Source organism: Mirounga angustirostris, unplaced genomic scaffold (assembly GCF_029215605.1).
Source record: "Mirounga angustirostris isolate CCGP_5_RB_7025 unplaced genomic scaffold, mMirAng1.0.hap1 SCAF_15, whole genome shotgun sequence".
Classification (NCBI taxonomy): domain Eukaryota; kingdom Metazoa; phylum Chordata; class Mammalia; order Carnivora; family Phocidae; genus Mirounga; species Mirounga angustirostris.
This window is the reverse complement of record NW_026991723.1, coordinates 61,379,685-61,399,982: the sequence shown is the minus strand read 5'-3', so window position 1 is coordinate 61,399,982 and position 20,298 is coordinate 61,379,685. Positions and strand designations below refer to the sequence as shown.

General features: G+C 46.9%; 1 protein-coding gene across 2 annotated transcripts in view; it reads left to right on the top strand.

The window, feature by feature from the left end:
- Nucleotides 1–20,192, top strand: part of TRIM14 (tripartite motif containing 14) — a 37,136-nt gene extending 16,944 nt beyond the window's left edge. Inside the window, exons 3-6 of one of the 2 annotated variants that reach the window (XM_045882766.3) lie at nucleotides 6,670–6,903; nucleotides 10,181–10,343; nucleotides 12,136–12,228; nucleotides 15,303–20,192. In XM_045882766.3, the coding sequence (XP_045738722.1) occupies nucleotides 6,670–6,903; nucleotides 10,181–10,343; nucleotides 12,136–12,228; nucleotides 15,303–15,838 (1,026 nt within the window). In that variant the 3' untranslated portion in view covers nucleotides 15,839–20,192. The remainder of the gene's footprint in view (nucleotides 1–6,669; nucleotides 6,904–10,180; nucleotides 10,344–12,135; nucleotides 12,229–15,302) is intronic. The other variant, XM_054509320.2, reaches the window with a different exon arrangement.
- Nucleotides 20,193–20,298: the final 106 nt, after the last annotated feature.

Sequence of the window (20,298 nt, the reverse complement as noted above, 5' to 3'; positions counted from 1 at the left end):
GAGAGGGATTGCATTAAATGTGTAGATTGCTGTAGGTAGCATGGACATTTTCACAATATTTGTTCTTCCAATCCATGAGCATGGAATGTTTTTCCATTTCTTTGTGTCTTCCTCAATTTCTTTCATGAGTCTTCTATAGTTTTCTAAGTACAGATTCTTTGCCTCTTTGGTTAGATTTATTCCTAGGTATCTTAAGGTTTTGGGTGCAATTGTAAATGGGATCAACTCCTTAATTTATCTTTCTTCTGTCTTGTTGGTGTATAGGAATGCCACTGATTTCTGTGCACTGATTTTATATCCTGCCACTTTACTGAATTCCTGTATGAGTTCTAGCAGTTTTGGGGTGGAGTCTTTTGGGTTTTCCACATAAAGTATCATGTCATCTGCAAAGAGTGAGAGTTTGACTTCTTCTTTGCCGATTTGGATGCCTTTTATTTCTTTTTGTTGTCTGATTGCTGTGGCTAGGACTTCCAATACTATGTTGAATAGCAGTGGTGATAGTGGACATCCCTGCCACGTTCCTGACCTTAGGGGGAAAGCTCTCAGTTTTTCCCCATTCGCTGTGGGTTTTTCACAGATGGCTTTTATGATATTGAGGTATGTACCCTCTATCCCTACACTGTGAAGAGTTTTAATCAAGAAAGGATGCTGTACTTTCTTGATTAAAAAAAAAAGCATTTTTCTGCATCTGTTGAGAGGATCATATGGTTCTTGTTCTTTCTTTTATGAATGTATTGTATCACGTTGATTGATTTGTGGATGTTGAACCAACCTTGCAGCCCAGGGATAAATCCCACTTGGTTGTGGTGAATAATCCTTTTAATGTACTGTTGGATCCTATTGTCTAGTATTTTGGTGAGAATTTTTGCATCCATGTTCATCAGGGATATTGGTCTGTAATTCTCCTTTTTGATGGGGCCTTTTTCTGGTTTTGGGATCAAGGTAATGCTGGCCTCATAAAATGAGTTTGGAAGTTTTCCTTCTATTCCTATTTTTGGAACAGTTTCAGAAAAATAGGTATTAATTCTTTAAATGTTTGGTGGAATTCCCCTGGGAAACCATCTGGCCCTGGGCTCTTGTTGGGAGATTTTTGATGACTGCTTCAATTTCCTTACTCGTTATGGGTCTGTTCAGGTTTTCTATTTCTTCCTGGTTCAGTTTTGGTAGTTTATACTTCTCTAAAAATGCATCCATTTCTTCCAGATTATCTAAATTGCTGGCATAGAGTTGCTCATAATATGTTCTTATAATTGTTTGTGTTTCCTTGGTGTTGGTTGTGATCTCTCCTCTTTCATTCATGATTTTATTTATTTGGATCCTTTTTCTTTTCTTTTTGATAAGTCTGGCCACGGGTTTATCAATCTTACTAATTCTTTCAAAGAACCAGCGCCTAGTTTCGTTGATCTATTCTACTGTTCTTTTGGTTTCTATTTCATTGATTTCTGCTCTGATCTGTATTATTTCTCTTCTCCTGCCGGGTTTAGGCTTTATTTGCTGTTCTTTCTCCAGCTCCTTTAGGTTTAGGGTTAGGTTGTGTATTTGAGACCTTTCTTGTTTCTTGAGAAAGACTTGTATTGCTATATACTTTCCTCTTAGGACCGACTGCCTTTGCTGTATCCCAAAGATTTTGAATAGTTGTGTTTTCATGAATTTTTTAAATTCTTCTTTAATTTCCTGGTTGACCCATTCATTCTTTAGTAGGATGCTCTTTAGCCTCCATGTATTTGAGCTCTTTCCCACTTTCCTCTTGTCATTGAGTTCTAGTTTCAATGCATTGTGTTCTGAAAATATGCAGGGAATGATCCCAATCTTTTGGTACCAGTTGAGACCTGATTTGTGACCCAGGATGTGATCTCTTCTGGAGAATGTTCCATGTGCATTCAAGAAGGATGTGTATTCTATTGCTTTGGGATAGAATGTTCTGAATATATCTGTGAAGTCCATCTGGTCCACTGTGTCATTTAAAGCCTTTATTTCCTTGATGATCTTTTGCTTAGATGATCTGTCCATTTCAGTGAGGGGGGTGTTAAAGTCCCCTACTATTATTGTATTGTTGTTGATGTGTTTCTTTGATTTTGGTATTAAGTGGCTTATATAATTGGCTGCTCCCATGTTAGGGGCATAGATATTTACAATTGTTAGATCTTCTTGTTGGATAGACCCTTTAAGTAGGATATGGTGTCCTTCCTCATCTCTTATTACAGTCTTTGGTTTAAAATCTAATTTGTCTGATATAAGGATTGCCACCCCAGCTTTCTTTTGAGGTCCATTAGCATGGTAAATGGTTTTCCACCCCCTCACTTTCAATCTGGAGGTGGCTTTGGGTCTAAAATGAGTCCCTTGCAGACAGCATATGGATGTGTCTTGTATTTTTATACAATCTGCTACCCTGTGTCTTTTGATTGGGGCATTTAGCCCATTTACATTCAGGGTAACTATTGAAAGATAAGAATTTAGTGCCATTGTATTGTCTGTAAGATGACTGTTACTGTATATTGTCTGTGTTCCTTTCTGGTCTATGTTACTTTTAGGCTCTCTCTTTGCTTAGAGGACCCCTTTCAAGATTTCTTGTAGGGCTGGTTTCGTGTTTGCAAATTCCTTTAGTTTTTGTTTGTCCTGGAAGCTTTTTATCTCTCCTTCTATTTTCATTGACAGCCTAGCTGGATATAGTATTCTTGGCTGCATATTTTTCTCGTTTAGTGCTCTGAATATATCATGCCAGTCCTTTCTGGCCTGCCAGGTCTCTGTGGATAGGTCTGTTGCCAGTCCAATGTTTCTACCCTTGTAGGTTACAGACCTCTTATCCCCGAGCTGCTTTCAGGATTTTCTCTTTGTCTCTGAGACATGTGAGTTTTACTATTAGATATCGGGGTGTTGACCTATTTTTATTGATTTTGAGAGGGATTCTTTGTGCCTCCTGGATTTTGATGCCTGTTTCCTTCCCCAAATTAGGGATGTTCTCTGCTATAATTTGCTCCAGTATACCTTCTGCCCCTGTCTCTCTTTCTTCTTCTTCTGGGATCTCAATTATTCTAATATAGTTTCATCTTTTGGTATCACTTATCTCTCAAATTCTCCCCTTGTGTTCTCTTTTTCTTAGCTTCTTTATTCTCCATCCTTTGGTCTTCTCTATCACTAATGCTCTTCTGCCTCATTTATCCTAGCAGTTAGAGCCTCCATTTTTGATTGCACCTCATTAATAGCCTTTTTGATTTTGACTGGTTAGATTTTATTTCTCCAGAAAGGAATTCTCTAGTATCTTCTATGCTTTTTTCAAGCCCAGGTAGTATCTTTATAATTGTCATTCTTAACTCTGGTTCCGACATCTTACTAATGTCTGTATTGATTAGGTCCCTGGCAGCTGGTACTGCCCCTTGTTCTTTTTTTTGAGGTGAGTTTTTCCGTTTTGTCATTTTGTCTAGAGAAGAACAGATGAATGAGAGAACAGAATGCTAAAAGGGTAACAACGACCCCAGAAAAATATACACTAAACAAATCAGAAGAGACCCGAAACCAGGGGGAAAAGAAAAAAAAAGAAAAAGAGTATGATCAGGCTGGTGAGTAGAACAGAGCCACACACTAGATTTTGGGTGTATTTTGGTCTGTTAGAAGAAACTGCCTCACAAAATTTTAAAGAAAGAAAAACATATATATACAAAAATAAGGGTAAATACGATGAAGGGATGGAATATGTAAAAATGAAAAAGATTTTTAAAAACGAGTTAATAAGAAAAGTTGGTTGAAAAAGGAAAGAAAAATTCAACTAAAAAAATAGAAAAAGAAAAAATAAAGAAAATTTTAAAAATTAACTTTGAAAGACTTAAAGAATCATGGTAAAAAAGCCATGGATTCTATGTGCTGTATTCTCCTAGCCCTGGAGTTCTGCCGTTCTCATTGATCGGTAAATTTGGTCTTGGCTGGCTGTTCTTGCTGATCTTCTGGGGGAGGGGCCTGTTGCCGTGGTTCCCAAATGTCTTTGCCGGAGGCAGAATTGCCCCGCCCTTGCCCGGTCAGGGCTAAGTAATCTGCTCAGGTTTGCTCTTGGGAGCTTTTGTTCCCTGCAAGCTTTCCGTTCGGCTTTGGAGGCCGAGAGTGAAAATGGCGGCCTCCCAATCTCTGGCCCCAGAGATGCTGAGAGTTTGGGGCCCCGCTCCTCAGTGAGCCCCCAGAGAAAAGCCGTCAGTCACTCCCGTCTCCCCGGTCTCCGGCCGCACTCCGTGCTTCCCCGGCCTGTGACCGCGCGCCTCTATCTCTGGCACCCGACCCCGGGTGGAGTCTCCAAACCCAGCAGATCCCTGCGGTGCACTCCTGCGCGGATCCTCCCAGGGAAGGAAGGTGGGTCTCCCCGGATCTGCCGCTTGTCGGGTCCCTGCTGGAGGAGCAGGGGCCCGACTGGGCCGCGGATCACGGTTTATGGCCACCCCGAGCTGAGAGCCCGCGCCTGGGCTCCGCCTCTGCAGCCGGCTTTCCGGCTCCGATACCTGGGAGCTCTGCCACACTCAGGCACCCCCAGTCTTTCTGTGACCCCGAGGGTCCTGAGACCACACTGTCCCGGAGGGTTCCACCCCCCGCTTAGCCACCCGAGTGACGTCCCTCAGCGGAGCAGACTTCTAAAAGTTCCGATTTCATGCTCCGCGGCTCTACCACTTGCCAGTAGCAGCAGCTGACGGAGGCCCCCTCCCCCGCCGTCTATCCTCCCGAATATCGCCTCGGATTCACTTCTCCGCACGTCCTACCTTCCAGAAAGTGGTCGCTTTTCTGTTCAGAGAGTTGCTGCTAGTCTCTTCTTCCATCTCCTGTTGAGTTCATAGGTGTTCAGGATGATTTGATCCCTATGTAGCTGAATTCCTGGGACCAGATGAAATTTAGCTCTCCTACTCCTCTGCCATCTTGCTCCTCCTCCTCTGAGATCAATTCTCACAAGAGGAATTGCTACATCGAAGGATGGCTGCGTTTAAAATTTTGATATCATCACATTGTCCCCTAAAAATGCAGTGCCAAGAGACACTGTGACCCGCAGGGTAGGTAAGTGCCTACTCCACACATCACTCGATACTCTGTTATCTTCCAGGCTGATGGCCAGAAGGTATTTTCTGGTACATCGCTCACTTCCTTGACTGTTTGAGAGGCTGCGTACCCCTTCATCCAGCTATTGGCACTTACATGCATTTGGTCCGTTTTAAATCAAATGATTTCTTTTTTTTACTGTATGTGATGGATGATAAGCCTGTGTAGTTTGTTACCTGTCGTGGAACCGTTGTCTACAGAACCTTCCCTCTTAGGAAGAGTTTCATTTTTTATCTGATCAAACCCACTATGGCTACCTTTTAGCTATCTGAGTTTTAGGTTCCTCTTACAGAGGTCTCAAATTTTTAGAATAAAATTGTTTTATATTTCATTCTGATAGATGGCTTTAAATGTGTAGTGCTTTAATCTATGTGGAATTTGTTTATCTTTTGTTGTTGAAAACCTCAAGCATACCCATTTATTTAGAAGCAAATACCAGACATGCCATTTTATCTGTAAAAGTTTAGGGTATTATTTCTACAAGATGATGCTTTTTTTTTTTTTTTTTAACATGCACAGCCATGTTATCATCATCACACCTATGAAAATTCACAACAGTTCCCTTATATCATCCAGTATCCAACCAGTGGTCACATTCCCAACTGTGTTATAAATGTCACGTTTTGTTTGTTTGAATTAGAAGTGAGATAAAGTTTTCAAAATGTATTTGGTTGGCGTATTTCTCAAGTTGATGCCTGTCATGTTCCTCTGTTCTCTGCACGTCCTCTAAATTGGATCTCTAAAGTAAATTTAGAGTTACCAGACACAGAGTCTCATTTTTTTGGCAAGACTACTGCTTTGGCAAGGTGGGGTTCTGTTTGCATTTATTTTTATATATGGTATAAGATGAGGATCTAACAAAATATTTTTTCAAATACATGGTTAATTGCATGTTGTACCAATACCATTTATGGAATAGTTCACTTTTTCCTCCCAGTAATTTGAAGTGCCACCATTCTCTCTCTCTCTCTCTCTCTCTCTCTCTCACACACACACACACACACACACACACACAGTTCATTTCTGAACTCTTTTGGCTCTTGATCGTTGTCTAAGCCTAAGCCACAGGGTTTTAAATCGTGTAGCTTTACGGTTTGTTTTCATATTTAATAAGGCAGCTCATCCTTCATTGATCTTTTTAAAAGAAGTTTTTGGCTTTTCTTGTGCTTATTCTCTGCCATCATAATTTACCATTTGTTTAATCCACATGTTAAGACTGGGATTGCAATGACTTTGTAGACTATAATGAATCTTTCTAGCCAGGAATATGGTCTTTTCTTCTACACATTCAGAGGTTTGGTGTTGTTTTTTTTTAATGTCTTTTTAGTGCAGTTTTATGCTTTTCTTTATGTAGTTCATTACAATTTTTGTTAGGTTTATTTTTTGGTATCTTGCTATTTTTTTCCCACTGTATTTCTCCATGCATTTTCCAGTTGGTTATAGGTGGTACTTGGGAAAGCTGGAATTTTTACAAGCTGATCTTACACTTGCCCGGCCACCTTCCTGAGCTCACTTTTTAGAGGTTGTAATAATTTGTTTCATGTTGATTATTCCGGATTTCCTCGTTGGTAGTGATATCATCTGCAACTGGTTTCTTTTCAGGCTCATGCAGAGTCAAGTAAAACCTGGCTGACGGGAAAATTCACTGAACTCAGAATACTACTTGATGAAGAGGAAACGCTGGCCAAGAAATTCATTGATAAAAACACACAGTTAACCCTCCAGGCGTACAGGGAGCAAATCGAATCTTGCAAAGAGCAAATAGATGGCATGCACAGTCTCTCCAGCAGGGTCTGGAGTATCAGCCAGGAGCCCGATCCCATATTGCTGCTGCAGGTAATGCTGGACTCCTGCCCTCACAGCGGACCCCTGCTCTCCACCCCCCCCACCCGCCCCCGGCATTTCATTTCAGTTACTGTGGCATTGAACACAGGGTTTATGCACTGAGAATTGCCTTGTCAGCATGCAGGCTTTCTTGCCCCCACACAAGTGGTAAGGAAATAGGCATTGTTAGCAAGAGTATATACATCTTAGACTAACGACATAAAATGAACAGCCGCCATTTTGGGCGGGGGGGGGCTCTATGTTCCAAGCACTTGATGCTCTCATATTTACTAAAACTCTGCAAAGTGGATGTTCTCACGCCATTTTATGAATGAGCAGTTGAGGCCCAGGGAGGGTGAAGTGACTCGTCCGAGGTCACAAAGCTAATAGGCTGCAGAGCTGTGATCAGAACCCAGGTCGGCCTGACTCCAGAGCCACCAGCACGGCTCCCCGGCCCTCTGCCTGCGCACTCTTACTCGAGACCCCCTCCTGGAAAGGCAGGGGTCCTTCCAGCTACCGAGTTCACACTTTGAGCAAAGTGACTCACACTTTGCTCAAAGGGGAGAGAAGGATGGTACTCTTTGGCCACTGGGCTCTGTTGGAGGCTATTACCTTATACTGAGGGAGCATCTAGGAAATAGCCCCTGTAATTCATTGCTATATTAGTGAACACATGTTGTTGAGAGTGGTGTTCCTGTTCCCAAGGAACCACGGGAGAAACTCCCCTCTTGTGCTGATCCTCCTGCTCGGCCCCCTGTGCACTGGGATGGCTTTCCTACTCACATAACCCTCCCATTTCCTTCTTTGCCCTGGCTTCTGGCAACCTCAGAGCTACATAGGTTTCAAATGGCTTGGCAGGGACTTGGCGGCATACACTTTGTTCCTCCTCTCACTCTGGCTTCCAGCTTACTTTCTTATCCTGGTGTTCTCTTGGCTTACGTTTTCTCGCCGTAGAGGAAAACTTTGCTCTGTTAGATAACCTTTGTAAGATGCTTTACAGGCTTGTGGGACAACTAAATAAAGGTGTCACTGAGTCTAATCACAGATTAGCCTTTGACTGGAAAATAAGACCGACAAATAAATCAGGCAGTACCAAACGAGTTAAGCCAGTCCACGGCAAATATTTCTAGGCTTGTGCGTGTATGTGGCCTTAGCTCAGCCTGTGTGTCTCATTGTTAGCTAACAAAAGAATACACGTAACAATTCTGGGTGAGGTGCTTTCCTAGGCACATTGGATATTATACTTTGAGAGGGGCAAGGTGCACAGAGGGGTACATTTGTTTGTTTCTTTAAAAATAATGGTACTTGGTAGGGATATCTAATACAAAGGGATGCTTCCATGGAGAAGAATGTTTTTCTTGTATCATAGATTCAGTTTCAGGGCTTTATCATCTTTTTTCTTTATTCTCTGGTGCCAGAGCTACTGATGTTCATCATTCATCATTCCTCCCTTTTTCTTTTTTTTTTTCTTTTTTAAAGATTTTAGGGACGCCTGGGTGGCTCAGTCGGTTAAGTGTCTGCCTTCAGCTCAGGTCATGATCCCAGGGTCCTGGGATCAAGTCCCACATCGGGCTCCCTGCTCGGCAGAGAGCCTGCTTCTCCCTCTCCCGCTCCCCCTGCTTGTGCTCTCTCTCTCTCTCTGACAAATAAATAAAATCTTAAAAAAAAAAAAAAAAGATTTATTTATCTGACAGAGAGAGACACAGCAAGAGAGGGATGCGGGGCTCGATCCCAGGACTCTGGGATCATGACCTGAGCCAAAGGCAGATGCCCCATCATTCCTCCTTTCTATTTGCTCACTCATGTATTCTTCAAATATATACTGAGCAAGTTGCTTGTGCCAGGCCCCTGTTTGACATTAAGAGCTTCAGGGTGGGGAGACATGCTCAGAAATAGTTATTTACAATGCAGCCCAAGCGAGCCAGCAAAAGTATGTCTACGAAGTGTCCAGTTCTGCATGGCGGGTGTGGGTCAGAAAAGAATTCTAAGGGGAGGTGCCCGTGGAGCTGGGTGTGGGAGCACGAGGAGCTCACCAGGGATATACAGAGGGACAGAGCAGAGAGGACATCCCAGGCAGAAAGGAATTATGTGCACATGAGGGCCTGGCAGGCTGGAGAACCGCTAGGGTTTAGCCTGGCTGGAGGCAGGGCAGGGGTACAAGGGAGGAGGGGTTGTTGGGAGATGCAGCTGGATCCGGAAGCCAGGGCTAGTTAGTGGAGGGCCATATGTGCCTTGGCCATGGGTTTAGACTGTCCTGTAAAGATTTGGGAGCCAGGGGAGTGTTTTGAATTGGGGAACGACCTGGTCGGCGTAATGCTTTTGGAAGGTCACTTTGGTGACAGGGAGGATGATGGACTGCAGAGGCCAGGGCCAGCGGACAGGCATCAGGGTGAGGAGAGGCAGGCAAGTTTGAGATGCAGCAGGATTGGTGAGTGGAAGTAGGGGGAATCCAAGATGATGCCCAGCTTCTGGCTTGAAATATGGGTGGCGAGGGAGCTGTTCCCTGAGTTGGCAAAGGTCAGAAACAGGTGTGCTCAAGTTCATTCCTTATTCTATTATGAACATTTACTGAGACCTCCCTGCTGCCCCCGAGACTGCGAGCAGCTGTCACCGCCTCACCAGCACTCCCACACCCAGGCCTCGGATTGGAGGAGCCTGGTCACATGCCTGCACCTTGGTGCAAAGGAGGCTGGGAGAGTGAGTTTTCTAGCTGCTACTTAGCAAAGCCACACTTAACCCAGGAAGGCTATTTAAAGGGTGAGGTCCAGGCAGTAAACAGGACAGGTCCTCATGGTGGGGGGCACATTCTCTCAGTCGGCATTCCAGCTGAATTTCCAGGGTCTTTGACTTCCCTCCTGGAACGTGGTTTTCCTGCTCCCTCCTTTGGACGTGCCCAGAGGGCTCTTTCCCCAGGAAAACTGGCCCGTCGTTCCTTTCATCCCCCTGTACGTCAGGCAGAGCCTTGTGGCAGTGTCTGGAAAGTTTCAGGGCCCCTTGCAAGGTGGTGAGCAACTTAAGGGCGGGTGCAGTCAGCCAACCTCCTTCCTTCCTCTGCCCCTCATGCCTTGAGTAGAGCTCCAGGAACATGGAAGGAAGGGAGGGAGGGAGAAGTCAACAGTGCAGTCTCCCCAGAGCTGTTTCCGGGAGCACAGCCTGGGCTGCTCCCAGGTGCGGGGCCGGGGTGGGGGCCACCCTTGCTGGCCCGGGTTTGTCCCAGGGTGCGGTGGTGGAGCCTGGGACAGCATCCGCTGCTCCCAGAGCCACCTTGACCCCCCGCACACCCTCGCAGGAGTACAGGGCCGCGGAGCAGGAGATGCAGCAGCAGATGAGCCTGGGAGAACTGTGCTACCCCGAACCCCTCTCGTTCGAGCCCGTCAAGAGCTTCTTTAAGGGCCTCGTGGACGCCATGCAGAGCATGTTACGGACGCCACTGGACGTTCGCCTGAAGGAGAGTAAGCTGCTGCGTGACCATCCTTGTGTTCTTAATTCCCTAGTACCCTTTAACTCAGAGGCGACTGCGAAGACCTAACTCCTGTCTCTTCCACACAAAGGCCCATGGCTGGGCGGTGGAGGACTCCTGGGCCTAGGCCCTACCCACCCTGCAGACTTCACCTCCTTCCTCTTCTGAGACCCTGTCCTGCCTCTTGCAACCATCCTGCTCTGCTTCTAACTCCTAAGTTGCTCCCAGGATTCTGCTGCACCTTATCTTTGCCTGCTCTGGGCTCCCAGCTGGAATAGCCAACTCCCCTCCTCCTCTCTCTCTGTTTGGCCAAGTCCCACCATCCCTGCGGGGCCAGCCCAGCGGTGCTCACCTGGGAAGCCTTTCCACACCACCCGGGGCCGGCTCTGCTGGCCACTGCTTCTCTCCCCCTTCTCGCCCTGCTGCATCTCTGGCCTGGGGCTGTCCCTGAGCTGGACACCAGAGCCTCCCCCTGCCTGTCGCAAATGCCCAAAGGGTAAGAACCACTTTGAGTCCTGCTCCGAGGTCCCTGCAGGGCCTAGCACAAAGCAGGCGCTCAGAAACCTTTCTTCCTTCATTCATCTCCGCTCTTAATGATTCCTCCAGAACGTTTACTGAGCCCCTCTTCACTGTTAGGCACGGCAGCGTGCAAAAACAAAGGTCTTGCCTTCGTGGGGCTCCGTGCTCTGGGAGCGAGACAGACAGTAACTGAGTGTGTCAGCAGTAAGTGCTCTGGAGAAAAGTACAGCAGGGTGAGAATTCAGGGTGACCAGGAGGAGGAGCTGGATTTTTTACGGGGACGTGGGGACGGCATCTCTGAGAGGGGACGTGCATCTTCCCCGCAGTCCGCTACTGCTCGACTCCAGGCACTCCCAGGAAACAGGCCCTGGCTCGTCCGCCACTGCAGCAGTTCCTCCCCCGGCCCCTCTGCCAGCCGGCCTGCCCCACTTCAGGCCTGAGCCTCCGAGCGGGACCTCTGCCTCCACGCTCACCCTGCCCCATCCACTCCCCACCACAGAGAGCTCTGAAAGTCCTGCTCGGGTCTGCCTTCTCGCAGACACCTTCCGTGGCTCCCCAGTTTAGGTGCCACTGCGACCACCTGCCCTTAATGCCTGTGCTCCCGCCCAGACCCTCCGGCTGGGAAAGCCTCCCATCCTTTTCTCTGGATGTCCAAATCTTCCCTGTCCTTCAAGGGCTAGCTGAGGCGCTTCGTCCTCCATGATGTCTGCCCTGATTCCTCTCTCTCCTCTGTGACCTGGAGCACTCTGTGCCTTGGCGGGTAGCTCAGGTGAGCCCACTTCTCACCTCTTTTACTTGATGGAGCTGTGGAAGACAGGGACCATGGCTTGGGTTTCCCTTCAACCCCTCGCACTGGAATGAGACCTGGACAGGACGTTTTCTGATGACCTAATTTCTCATTTTCCATTTTATCCCGGAATTTGTATGTCTGCCAGGCAGTTGCCCCCATGCTTGACTGTTGAATACATCGTTGACTCTCCCGGTCCTCCTTGAGCCTGCTGTCCTGTCCCCGGGTTCGGGGCTCACTCACACTGGCCTGAATTCACTTCCCACCCTCCGAACTACACTTCTCCTTAGCCTCGAGTATTGTCCTAGAGTATTCCTGTCTGTCTCGAATTCCTGAATTTGCATTTACTGCTTAAATTTGCATGCGCCTCTGGGGGAGAGAGAATGCGAATCTCCAGTTTTGTAGTATTTTTAGTACGTTTTGTAATTTGCTGTGCTTGCATGAGCACCAGGCACTCATTTCTCACAATCTGTTACAGACACGAACTGCCAGCTCTCGGGCTCCACGAGCACCAAGCTAGTTTCCCTTTTGAAAACAAGCCCCTCACCAGAGCGATCACTCTTCTTAAAATGTAAGCCCCAGGGAGCGGGGAGCAAAGGGAGGGTGGAGAGGGCCGGGTGCATGGGTAAGCGGGGGGGAGGTCACAGAAATGGAGGTCACCCCCTTTTTTCTTAACACACCCAACTTGGGTTTTTTCAACCTTTATTGCTAGTTTTTAAATAACAGAAATCAGGAGCACCTGGCTGGCTCAGCTGATAGAGCATGCGACTCTTGATCTCAGGGTCGTGAGTTGAGCCTCATGTTGGGTGTAGAGATTATTACCTAAAAGTAATAATAATAAAAAATCTTAAATACAGAAATAATACATGTTCATTGTAGAAAAACTAGGGAACAAAAACAAAAATTTTTTAAAGAAAATCACTTTCCCATAGATAACTACTATTATTGTTTGCCCTGTTAGCTTTCTTTGGTTTCTCTATACATACAAGGATATATTTAATATATATATTTTTTACAAACATGGTATCATACTATACATGCTGTTTTGTAACCTGTGTTTTCATTTAGTGATACATTGTGAAAATCTTTGTTCCCTGAAAAAATTACACAGGTAATGGATGCTTCTTACAGAAAATTAGAAATTAGATTTAAAAAAAAAAAGATAGATTAAAAAAACGACCCCAAAGAAAAATGCTATTAATATTTTGGCATACATTCTTTCAGACATTTTAAAAACATATATGTATACAGATTTTTTAAAGTGGGATCACATATTCTGTAAATTTTTTATTTAACGGTATACCTTGAACAATTTATTTCAATAGATTTAAATATTATCATTATTTTTAAAGGATGCGTGGTATTCCATTGATTGAATAGGCCACATTTAACCAATCTCATAATGCTGGGCATTTAGGCTGCTTTACATTTTCATTTCTGTAAACAATGCTGCAATAAATGTCCATTCTTGTACATATTTGCTGAATTAATAAGTGAATGGTATATACCTTAGCTCATTTTTTAAGAGTAATTTTTCAAAGTGGAATTACTGGGCATGTGCCTTTTAAAGTAAACTTTGAAATATAAAATACATAAAAGTACAAAATCAAAGGGGTGCTGCTCAATCATTTTTTTAAAGATTTTATCTTTTTAGAGAGTGAGAGCAGAGGTGGGGAGGGGGAGCAGCAGAGGGGAAGGGAGAGGAAAAGGGAGGGAATCTCCAGCAGACTCTGTGCCAAGCATAGAGCCCAGTGCAGGGCTCGATCTCACGACCCTGAGATCATGAACTGAGCCAAAACCAAGAGTTGGAGGCTTAACCAACTGAGCCACTCAGGTGCCCCAGTCATTTTTTAAAAGTGAATACAGTCTATAACCTCCTTCAGACCAAGAAATGGAAATTTCCAGCTCCCCAAAAGCCTTCCTCATGCAGCCTATTCACTACTCCCCCAAGGGTAACTGCTCTCCCGATTTCTGACACTGTAGATTAGTTTTGCCTGTCTTTGGCCTTTATATGACTAGATCATTCAGATTGTACTTTTTTGTGTCTTGCTTCTGTCAACATAATATTTGGGAGATTTATCCATATTATTGTGTGTAGAAGTAGTTTGTTTTCACTGCTGTATATAGTATTCCATTGTATGAATGTAGCACACATTGTACTATTGAAGGACATTTTGGGTTTTGTTTCCGGTTTGGCCTGTAGTGAATGATGTTGCTATGAACATCCCTGTGCATGTCTTTTTGATGCACATATGCATGCCTTTCTGTTGAGTATTTACCCAGAAGTGGGAGAAAAGGATGCCTACCATAACCACATTTCTGGATGTCCTGTACAGTGCCTTGAGGTAAGAAAAAGAAGTGAAAGCTATAAGGATGAGATGGGGGGGGGGGGAGATCCTTATTCATAGATGACATGATTACAGAAAATCTAATATAATCAAAAGATAAATTAGAATTATTAAGTGAATTGAGAACAACTGTTGGATGTAGTACCAGTATACAAAATGCATTTCTATATATTGGCAATAAACAATTAGAAAATGAAGTTTTAAAAACATTTTCGGTGACATTTTCAAAAAATCAGCAATAAATCTTAACAAAAGATGTGCAAAACCTTGCTACAGGAAACTCCACAAACGATTCTACAGTATCGACTAAAGCAGAACGTCCACATCCCCTACCATCTAGACTTTGGTTTTCGTGCCTACAGATGTGGTTTAATGCAGTAAGAACAATTATTGGGAGTTAAGTCAGCACCACATTTCTGGGATACAAGTTAGCAGTATTTACCAAAGGCCTTAAAAGCAAAATTACCCATCTTGATCCAGCATTTCCTCTTTTAGGAATGTATCCTCAAGCAATAATCAGATGCATAAAGAGGTAATTATATTTGTGTTTTCAAGAGCTTTTTTAAAGCCTAAATACTGGACACCCGGGTGGCTCAGTTGGTTAAGCGTTTGCCCTTGGCTCAGGTCATGATCCCAGGGTCCTGGGGTAGAGCCCCACCTAGGGCTTCTCTGCTCAGCGGGGAGCCTGCTTCTCCCTCTGCCTGCCACTTCCCCTGCTTGTGCTCTCTCTCTGACAAATAGATGAATAAAATAAAAAAAATAAAGCCTAAATATTGAGAAGAGGGAAGGACAGGTTAAAGTATAATACATCCAACACATCAAAATCTTAGGGTCACCATTAAAACGCTCTGATAAAAGAATATTATTTGTTAGGGGAAAATGTTCATAAATACATCAACAAATTTAAAAAACCAGATTACCCAAAAGCGTGTATGGCATGATACCAATAAAAAGTATAAAGTGTCAAGATAAAAACTGGAAGGGTATACACCCAAGCATGAATAGGGACAGGATTTCTTAATTTTTTTAGAAATTGGCAACAAATTCCATGGCACAAAATTCAGTGAAATTGTCCCTCCTTCCCATGTGCCACTGCCACCTCCCACCTCCTCGGAGCCAATCAGGGTTAAAGGGTGGCGTTTCACTGATCCACTGGCGACTCCGGGTGTCTCGTTTCCTACGGTGAAGTTGTGAGGAGGGGGGGGCGGGGACAGGAGCCCCGACTGGTGCCGGGGGCGCCGCGCTGGCCCCGCCCACCAGGTGTGCCCCGCCCACCATATTGCCCCTCCCCCCGTAGATGCGCGCACGCCCACCCTGGAGCCGGACACGATGCACGCACGCCTGCGCCTCTCTGCGGACCGCCTGACGGTGCGCTGCGGCCTCGTGGGCCGCCTGGGACCCACGCCCGCGCTGCGCTTTGACAAGCTGTGGCAGGTGCTGGGTCGCGACTGCTACGCCGCCGGCCGCCACTACTGGGAAGTGGACGTGCAGGAGGCGGGCGTCGGCTGGTGGGTGGGCGTGGCCTACGCGTCCCTGCGGCGCTGCGGGGCCTCGGCCGCCGCCCGCCTCGGCTGCAACCGCCAGTCCTGGTGCCTCAAGCGCTACGACCTCGAGTACTGGGCCTTCCACGACGGCCAGCGCAGCCGCCTGCGGCCCCGCGACGACCCCGACCGTCTCGGGGTCTTCTTGGATTACGAGGCCGGCGTCCTCTCCTTCTACGACGTGTCGGGCGGCATGAGCCACCTGCACACCTTCCGGGCCACTTTCCAGGAGCCGCTCTACCCGGCCCTGCGCCTCTGGGAAGGGGCCATCAGCATCTCCCGGCTGCCCTAGGGGCCGAGACCGGAGTGACCGCCCTAGGCCTCCCACTGCTCAGGTCTCCCCACCAGACCCAGTGTGGCTGGGCTACTGCCAGCTCCCAAGCACCCCCGTCTTCTCCCCCACTAGTCCTGCCGGGTGCTTTGAAAAGGCTCCTCTCTCTGGCTAGTTTCAAACATGCCCTAAACACAGGTCCTCTACCGGGTCTCACTGGACCTCTCCACCACCACCAGCGCCCTGCCACTACACTGCTTTTTTTCCAAGTGCCACCTACAAGAGAACCTGAGCACCCTGACGGTGTCAGAATAGGTCAGCCTCAGCCTCAGGCCTCTCCCTCATAGAGCAGTCAGCAATGCCTGGCACTTAATAGGCGCACAATAAATGTGTGAATGAATGAGTCATCCAGCCCTTTCCCCCTAATGTCCCTTTGACCTGCCTCCTCCTCTCCACTCCACTTCAGCTTGTCCATGTCACTTTTCAGAGCAGCCACAAGAGCATCGTTAACACCTTGGGGCCTGAACCCTCTCCCATTCTCATCCTCCTCTGTACAGCCAGATTGCTGTGCCTAAAACCTCATTTAACCTCTTAGAACTACCAAGAGGTTCCCAAGGACCTCAGGGAGAAAAAAGGCACTTTACCTTAGCATTCAAGGCTTTTCTAGTCTGCCCCCAAACTCCTTATGCTCATCTAGCTTCTACTGCTCTTTTCAGAGACCCTCCAGTCAGAGCTTTCGGCACCTTTGCCTTTGCCTGTCTCAGCCTTCCCCTGGCTTAACTGCCCCAGGAAGTCTTCCCAAGCCACACTAGGAGAACCACACATCTAGGACCTTGCTTTCCAGCTAGGTTGGAAGCTTTCCAAGGGCAGCTATGTCCTATACCCTCCCCACCCTGAAAAGGTCAGGATGTCCCTTTCCCTCCCAGTGACCAGCAGCTGGCTATCATTGAAGCAAAGAACAGCTGAGCTGAGAAGTCCTCATGAATCACCCAGCCTAACCTCTCTGTACATTTGGGGAGACTAAGGTCCTAAAAGAAAGTTCCTTTAAGTTGGGCCATGCCCCAGCCCCAAGGCAAGTGTTTTACTTGCCCTGTCCCAGCTCTTCAGGCCCAGCTTTCAATGTGGGAGATTTTACTGCTTATTCATTCCTCAAGGGATGTTGGGAAGAAACCAGCGGGCGACCGTTGCTTAGCAACCACAGGCAGTTTTCCCAACTGTCTTGGAACTAAAAGAGGAGGAGCTAAGAGTAAAGTCTGGACGGCCCAGAGAACCCCATCCTCCATCAAGAAGTGACAAATAGAAAAGGCCAAACCAGGAGGACCTCACAGGCCAGCTCCTCTAGCAGGAAGGGGAAGGCCTCTTTTCTGGGTCTGTGCCTCCGTTCTGAAGATTTAGCATCATTATTTGTCAAATTCCCTAGATGGTTTTGAAATCATACTGTGTTAAATTACCTTCTTAGGTGGTTGGCAAGAGGGCAGTGGTAGGGTGAAGAAGATGCAAAGCTGAAACCCACTTACGGTTTCAGGGCATTCATTAATTTGAAGTACATAAAAACGCCAATTTCTAGTAGTTTTCTGACCTAAAAATGCCACTTTCATACAGGGCAATGTAATACAAGTGGAAATCAAGGCAGAAGGAACCTTAAAGAGTGCCTTTGGTTGTAACCAAGTCACTTAAAACTCTAGCTGGATAGAGAGCATAGTGTCTAAGCACACTGCTCCGGGAATCCTGAAAAGAGGGGAATTAATTCTACTGGGGATGACCCAGAGCTGAATTCTGACAGGGCCTCCCCGACAGAAGATGGATGCGCCTGACCCTGCATCTCTGTTTCTCCCTGCAAACAAAGACGTATTTCCAGACCCATGGCAGTCAGGGCCAAGTAATAAGAGCACCTGTTTTGTCAGGCACTGTTCCAATGCTTTACAACTATTAACTCATTTGATCCTGACATCATCCTTAGGAGGTAGAAAGTTACCCCAATTCTACACAGGGCAAAACGGAGATCCAGAATGAGTAACTTGCTCAAGGTCACAGAGCCAGTGGTGGGGTTGGGGTCGTGCTCACGTCCGCCAGGCCATACTGTTCAGGTGAACACGGCTGGTCTCTGGCTGGTGCCTGCTCGCTCCTGTTTGGCCTGTGATGCTTCACTTTGGCCTACTGAGTCTGCCTTCGGGTAACTTTCCTTGGGCTGAGATGAGGTCCTGCACCCGGAGAGGAACTTGAGTTTGGAATTCACATATCAGAGACAGAGCTGGACTATACAGGACAAAAACTGGCTTTGACCCAATGCCTACTCTGTATCAAGACCTGTGCTGGCCAGAAAACGGTGGTTTCGGTGCACAGTCATGTGACCTCAGGCTAGTCATTTCACTTCTGGGAGAGTCATCTGTAAAATGGGGGTAATGACCCTGCCTGCTAGTGTTGGGAGGCTCACGTGAGCCAGTGGTTATGAACTTGCTTTAAAAACCATACAGCCCTGTACCATGCGAGGACCCGTCAGCATTCCCAGCAGACAGCCTGCAGTAGCAGGATAGTCTCAATACAGGACTAGAGTTTCCTTGGGGTCTGTGACTATAAAAATCACTTAATTCTCCTTCAGATTTATACTTACAGAAATTTCTTAATACAGCAAACTGCTTGCAGATATTTTTTAAATGACCTTAATTTTATAAACTGTGGTTTGTTTTAATAAATATGAATATATCCCTGGTAACCATGTTCTTCACTGGGAGTTCATGTTGCTTCAAGTACACGGCACTGAGGCCTGGACAGGACTTCACTCACCTCCCGTCCCCTCCACAATTTCTTGTGGCAGTCAGCTGGTCCCAGGTTGAATAGGGCCAGTGATGGGGAGTTCACCACATATGACTATAACTGAGTGCTTGCCTACGTACAAAGAGGCACTACCTTCTAGCTATTCCTACCCAAGACAGTACTGCGTAGCTTTTGGCATCTTTGTGATCATCCTTTAGCAACATGGAAGCCATCTGTGGTCACTTACTGGTTCTTAAGAGATTCCAGGACCCTTCCTTGCCTATTGATCTCTTCTGTTTCTGCAATTCTACTTTGTCAGGGAGCAGGGGATCGTGAGGTCAGCCTAGCAGAGGATACGCACAGGTGGGCCTGCACAGCCTGGTCCTGGTGGGCAGGAGTCTGTACTATGGAGAGGGGACAGCCTGCCCAAGAAGCCAAGCTGCATGTGAGGTGAAGTTAGGGGTAAGCATGAGAGTGGGGGGCCAGATCTGAGTCCAGCATATCCCCAGAAGCCTTCCATGGTTCCCTACCACCAATAGAATAAAGTCTAAACTCTGCAGGCTTTTAGGCCCTTGCTTCCTTCCTCCCCCCCCCCTTTTTTTTTTAAGATTTTATTTATTTATTTATTTGAGAGAGAATGAGAGAGAGCACATGAGAGGGGAGAGGGTCAGAGGGAGAAGCAGACTCCCTGCCGAGCAGGGAGCCCGATGCAGGACTCGATCCCAGGACCCCAGGATCATGACCTGAGCCGAAGGCAGTCGCTTAACCAACTGAGCCACCCAGGCGCCCCCCCCCCTTTTTTTTTAAGACTTCCTTATTTTAAAGAGAGAGCACGAGCCCAGAGGTGGGGGTGGACAAAGGGAAAGGGAGAGAGGATCTCAAGCAGACTCCACACTGAGCGCAAAGCCTGACGTGGCGCTCAATCTCACAATCCCAAGATCATGACCTGAACCGAAACCGAGTCAGCTGCTTAACCAACTATGTCACCCAGGCACCCCCCTTGCTTCCTTTCTGACCACCTTCAAAATCCTTCGTCCCCATGGAGCCACTCCCCGCCAAACCATCACCTGCATGTCCTTGGACACTCTGGCACCTCCCAAGCCTGTGCCTCAAATCCCAAGATTCCTCCCTCTGTCACTTCTCAACCTACAAGGCTGAACTCAAGTGCCACCATGGGGCCTTCCCTGGCCAGGCCTCCTCTCCTATCCCTAATCCCAGGATTCCCATCCATGGCTCCATGACCTTTAGAAAACATCGCAGCGATTCACACATGTGGGGTACAGTTCGTAGAGGTGCCTGCACCCCACAGGCCAGGAACTCTCCAACGGTACCCGTCTGTGCACCTCCCACCTGGCAGGTGGCCAAGGATGTCCTCTATACCTGAGCTTCCCAACCACAGTGGACTAAAGGTACGCTGGGCTGTCAATCCTTCCACCCTCAGGTCGGCCAAGTGCAGCACGAGGTAGCCCGCTGCTACTGGCTATGGGCACACTGACTACCCACCCATGTCATACGCCGGTGATCCTTTTCAATCACACTTCAATTCTCAGCACATCAATTTGACGCATTCTCTTTTACACATGAGTACAGCCCAGGATTCCCTCCCCACCCCACCCCGAAACTTACAAATATCAGTGCCTCAGGGCACCTGGATGGCCGAGTTGGCTAAGCATCTGACTCTTGATTTCTACTCAGGTCATCATCTCACGGTCGCGGGATTGAGCCCC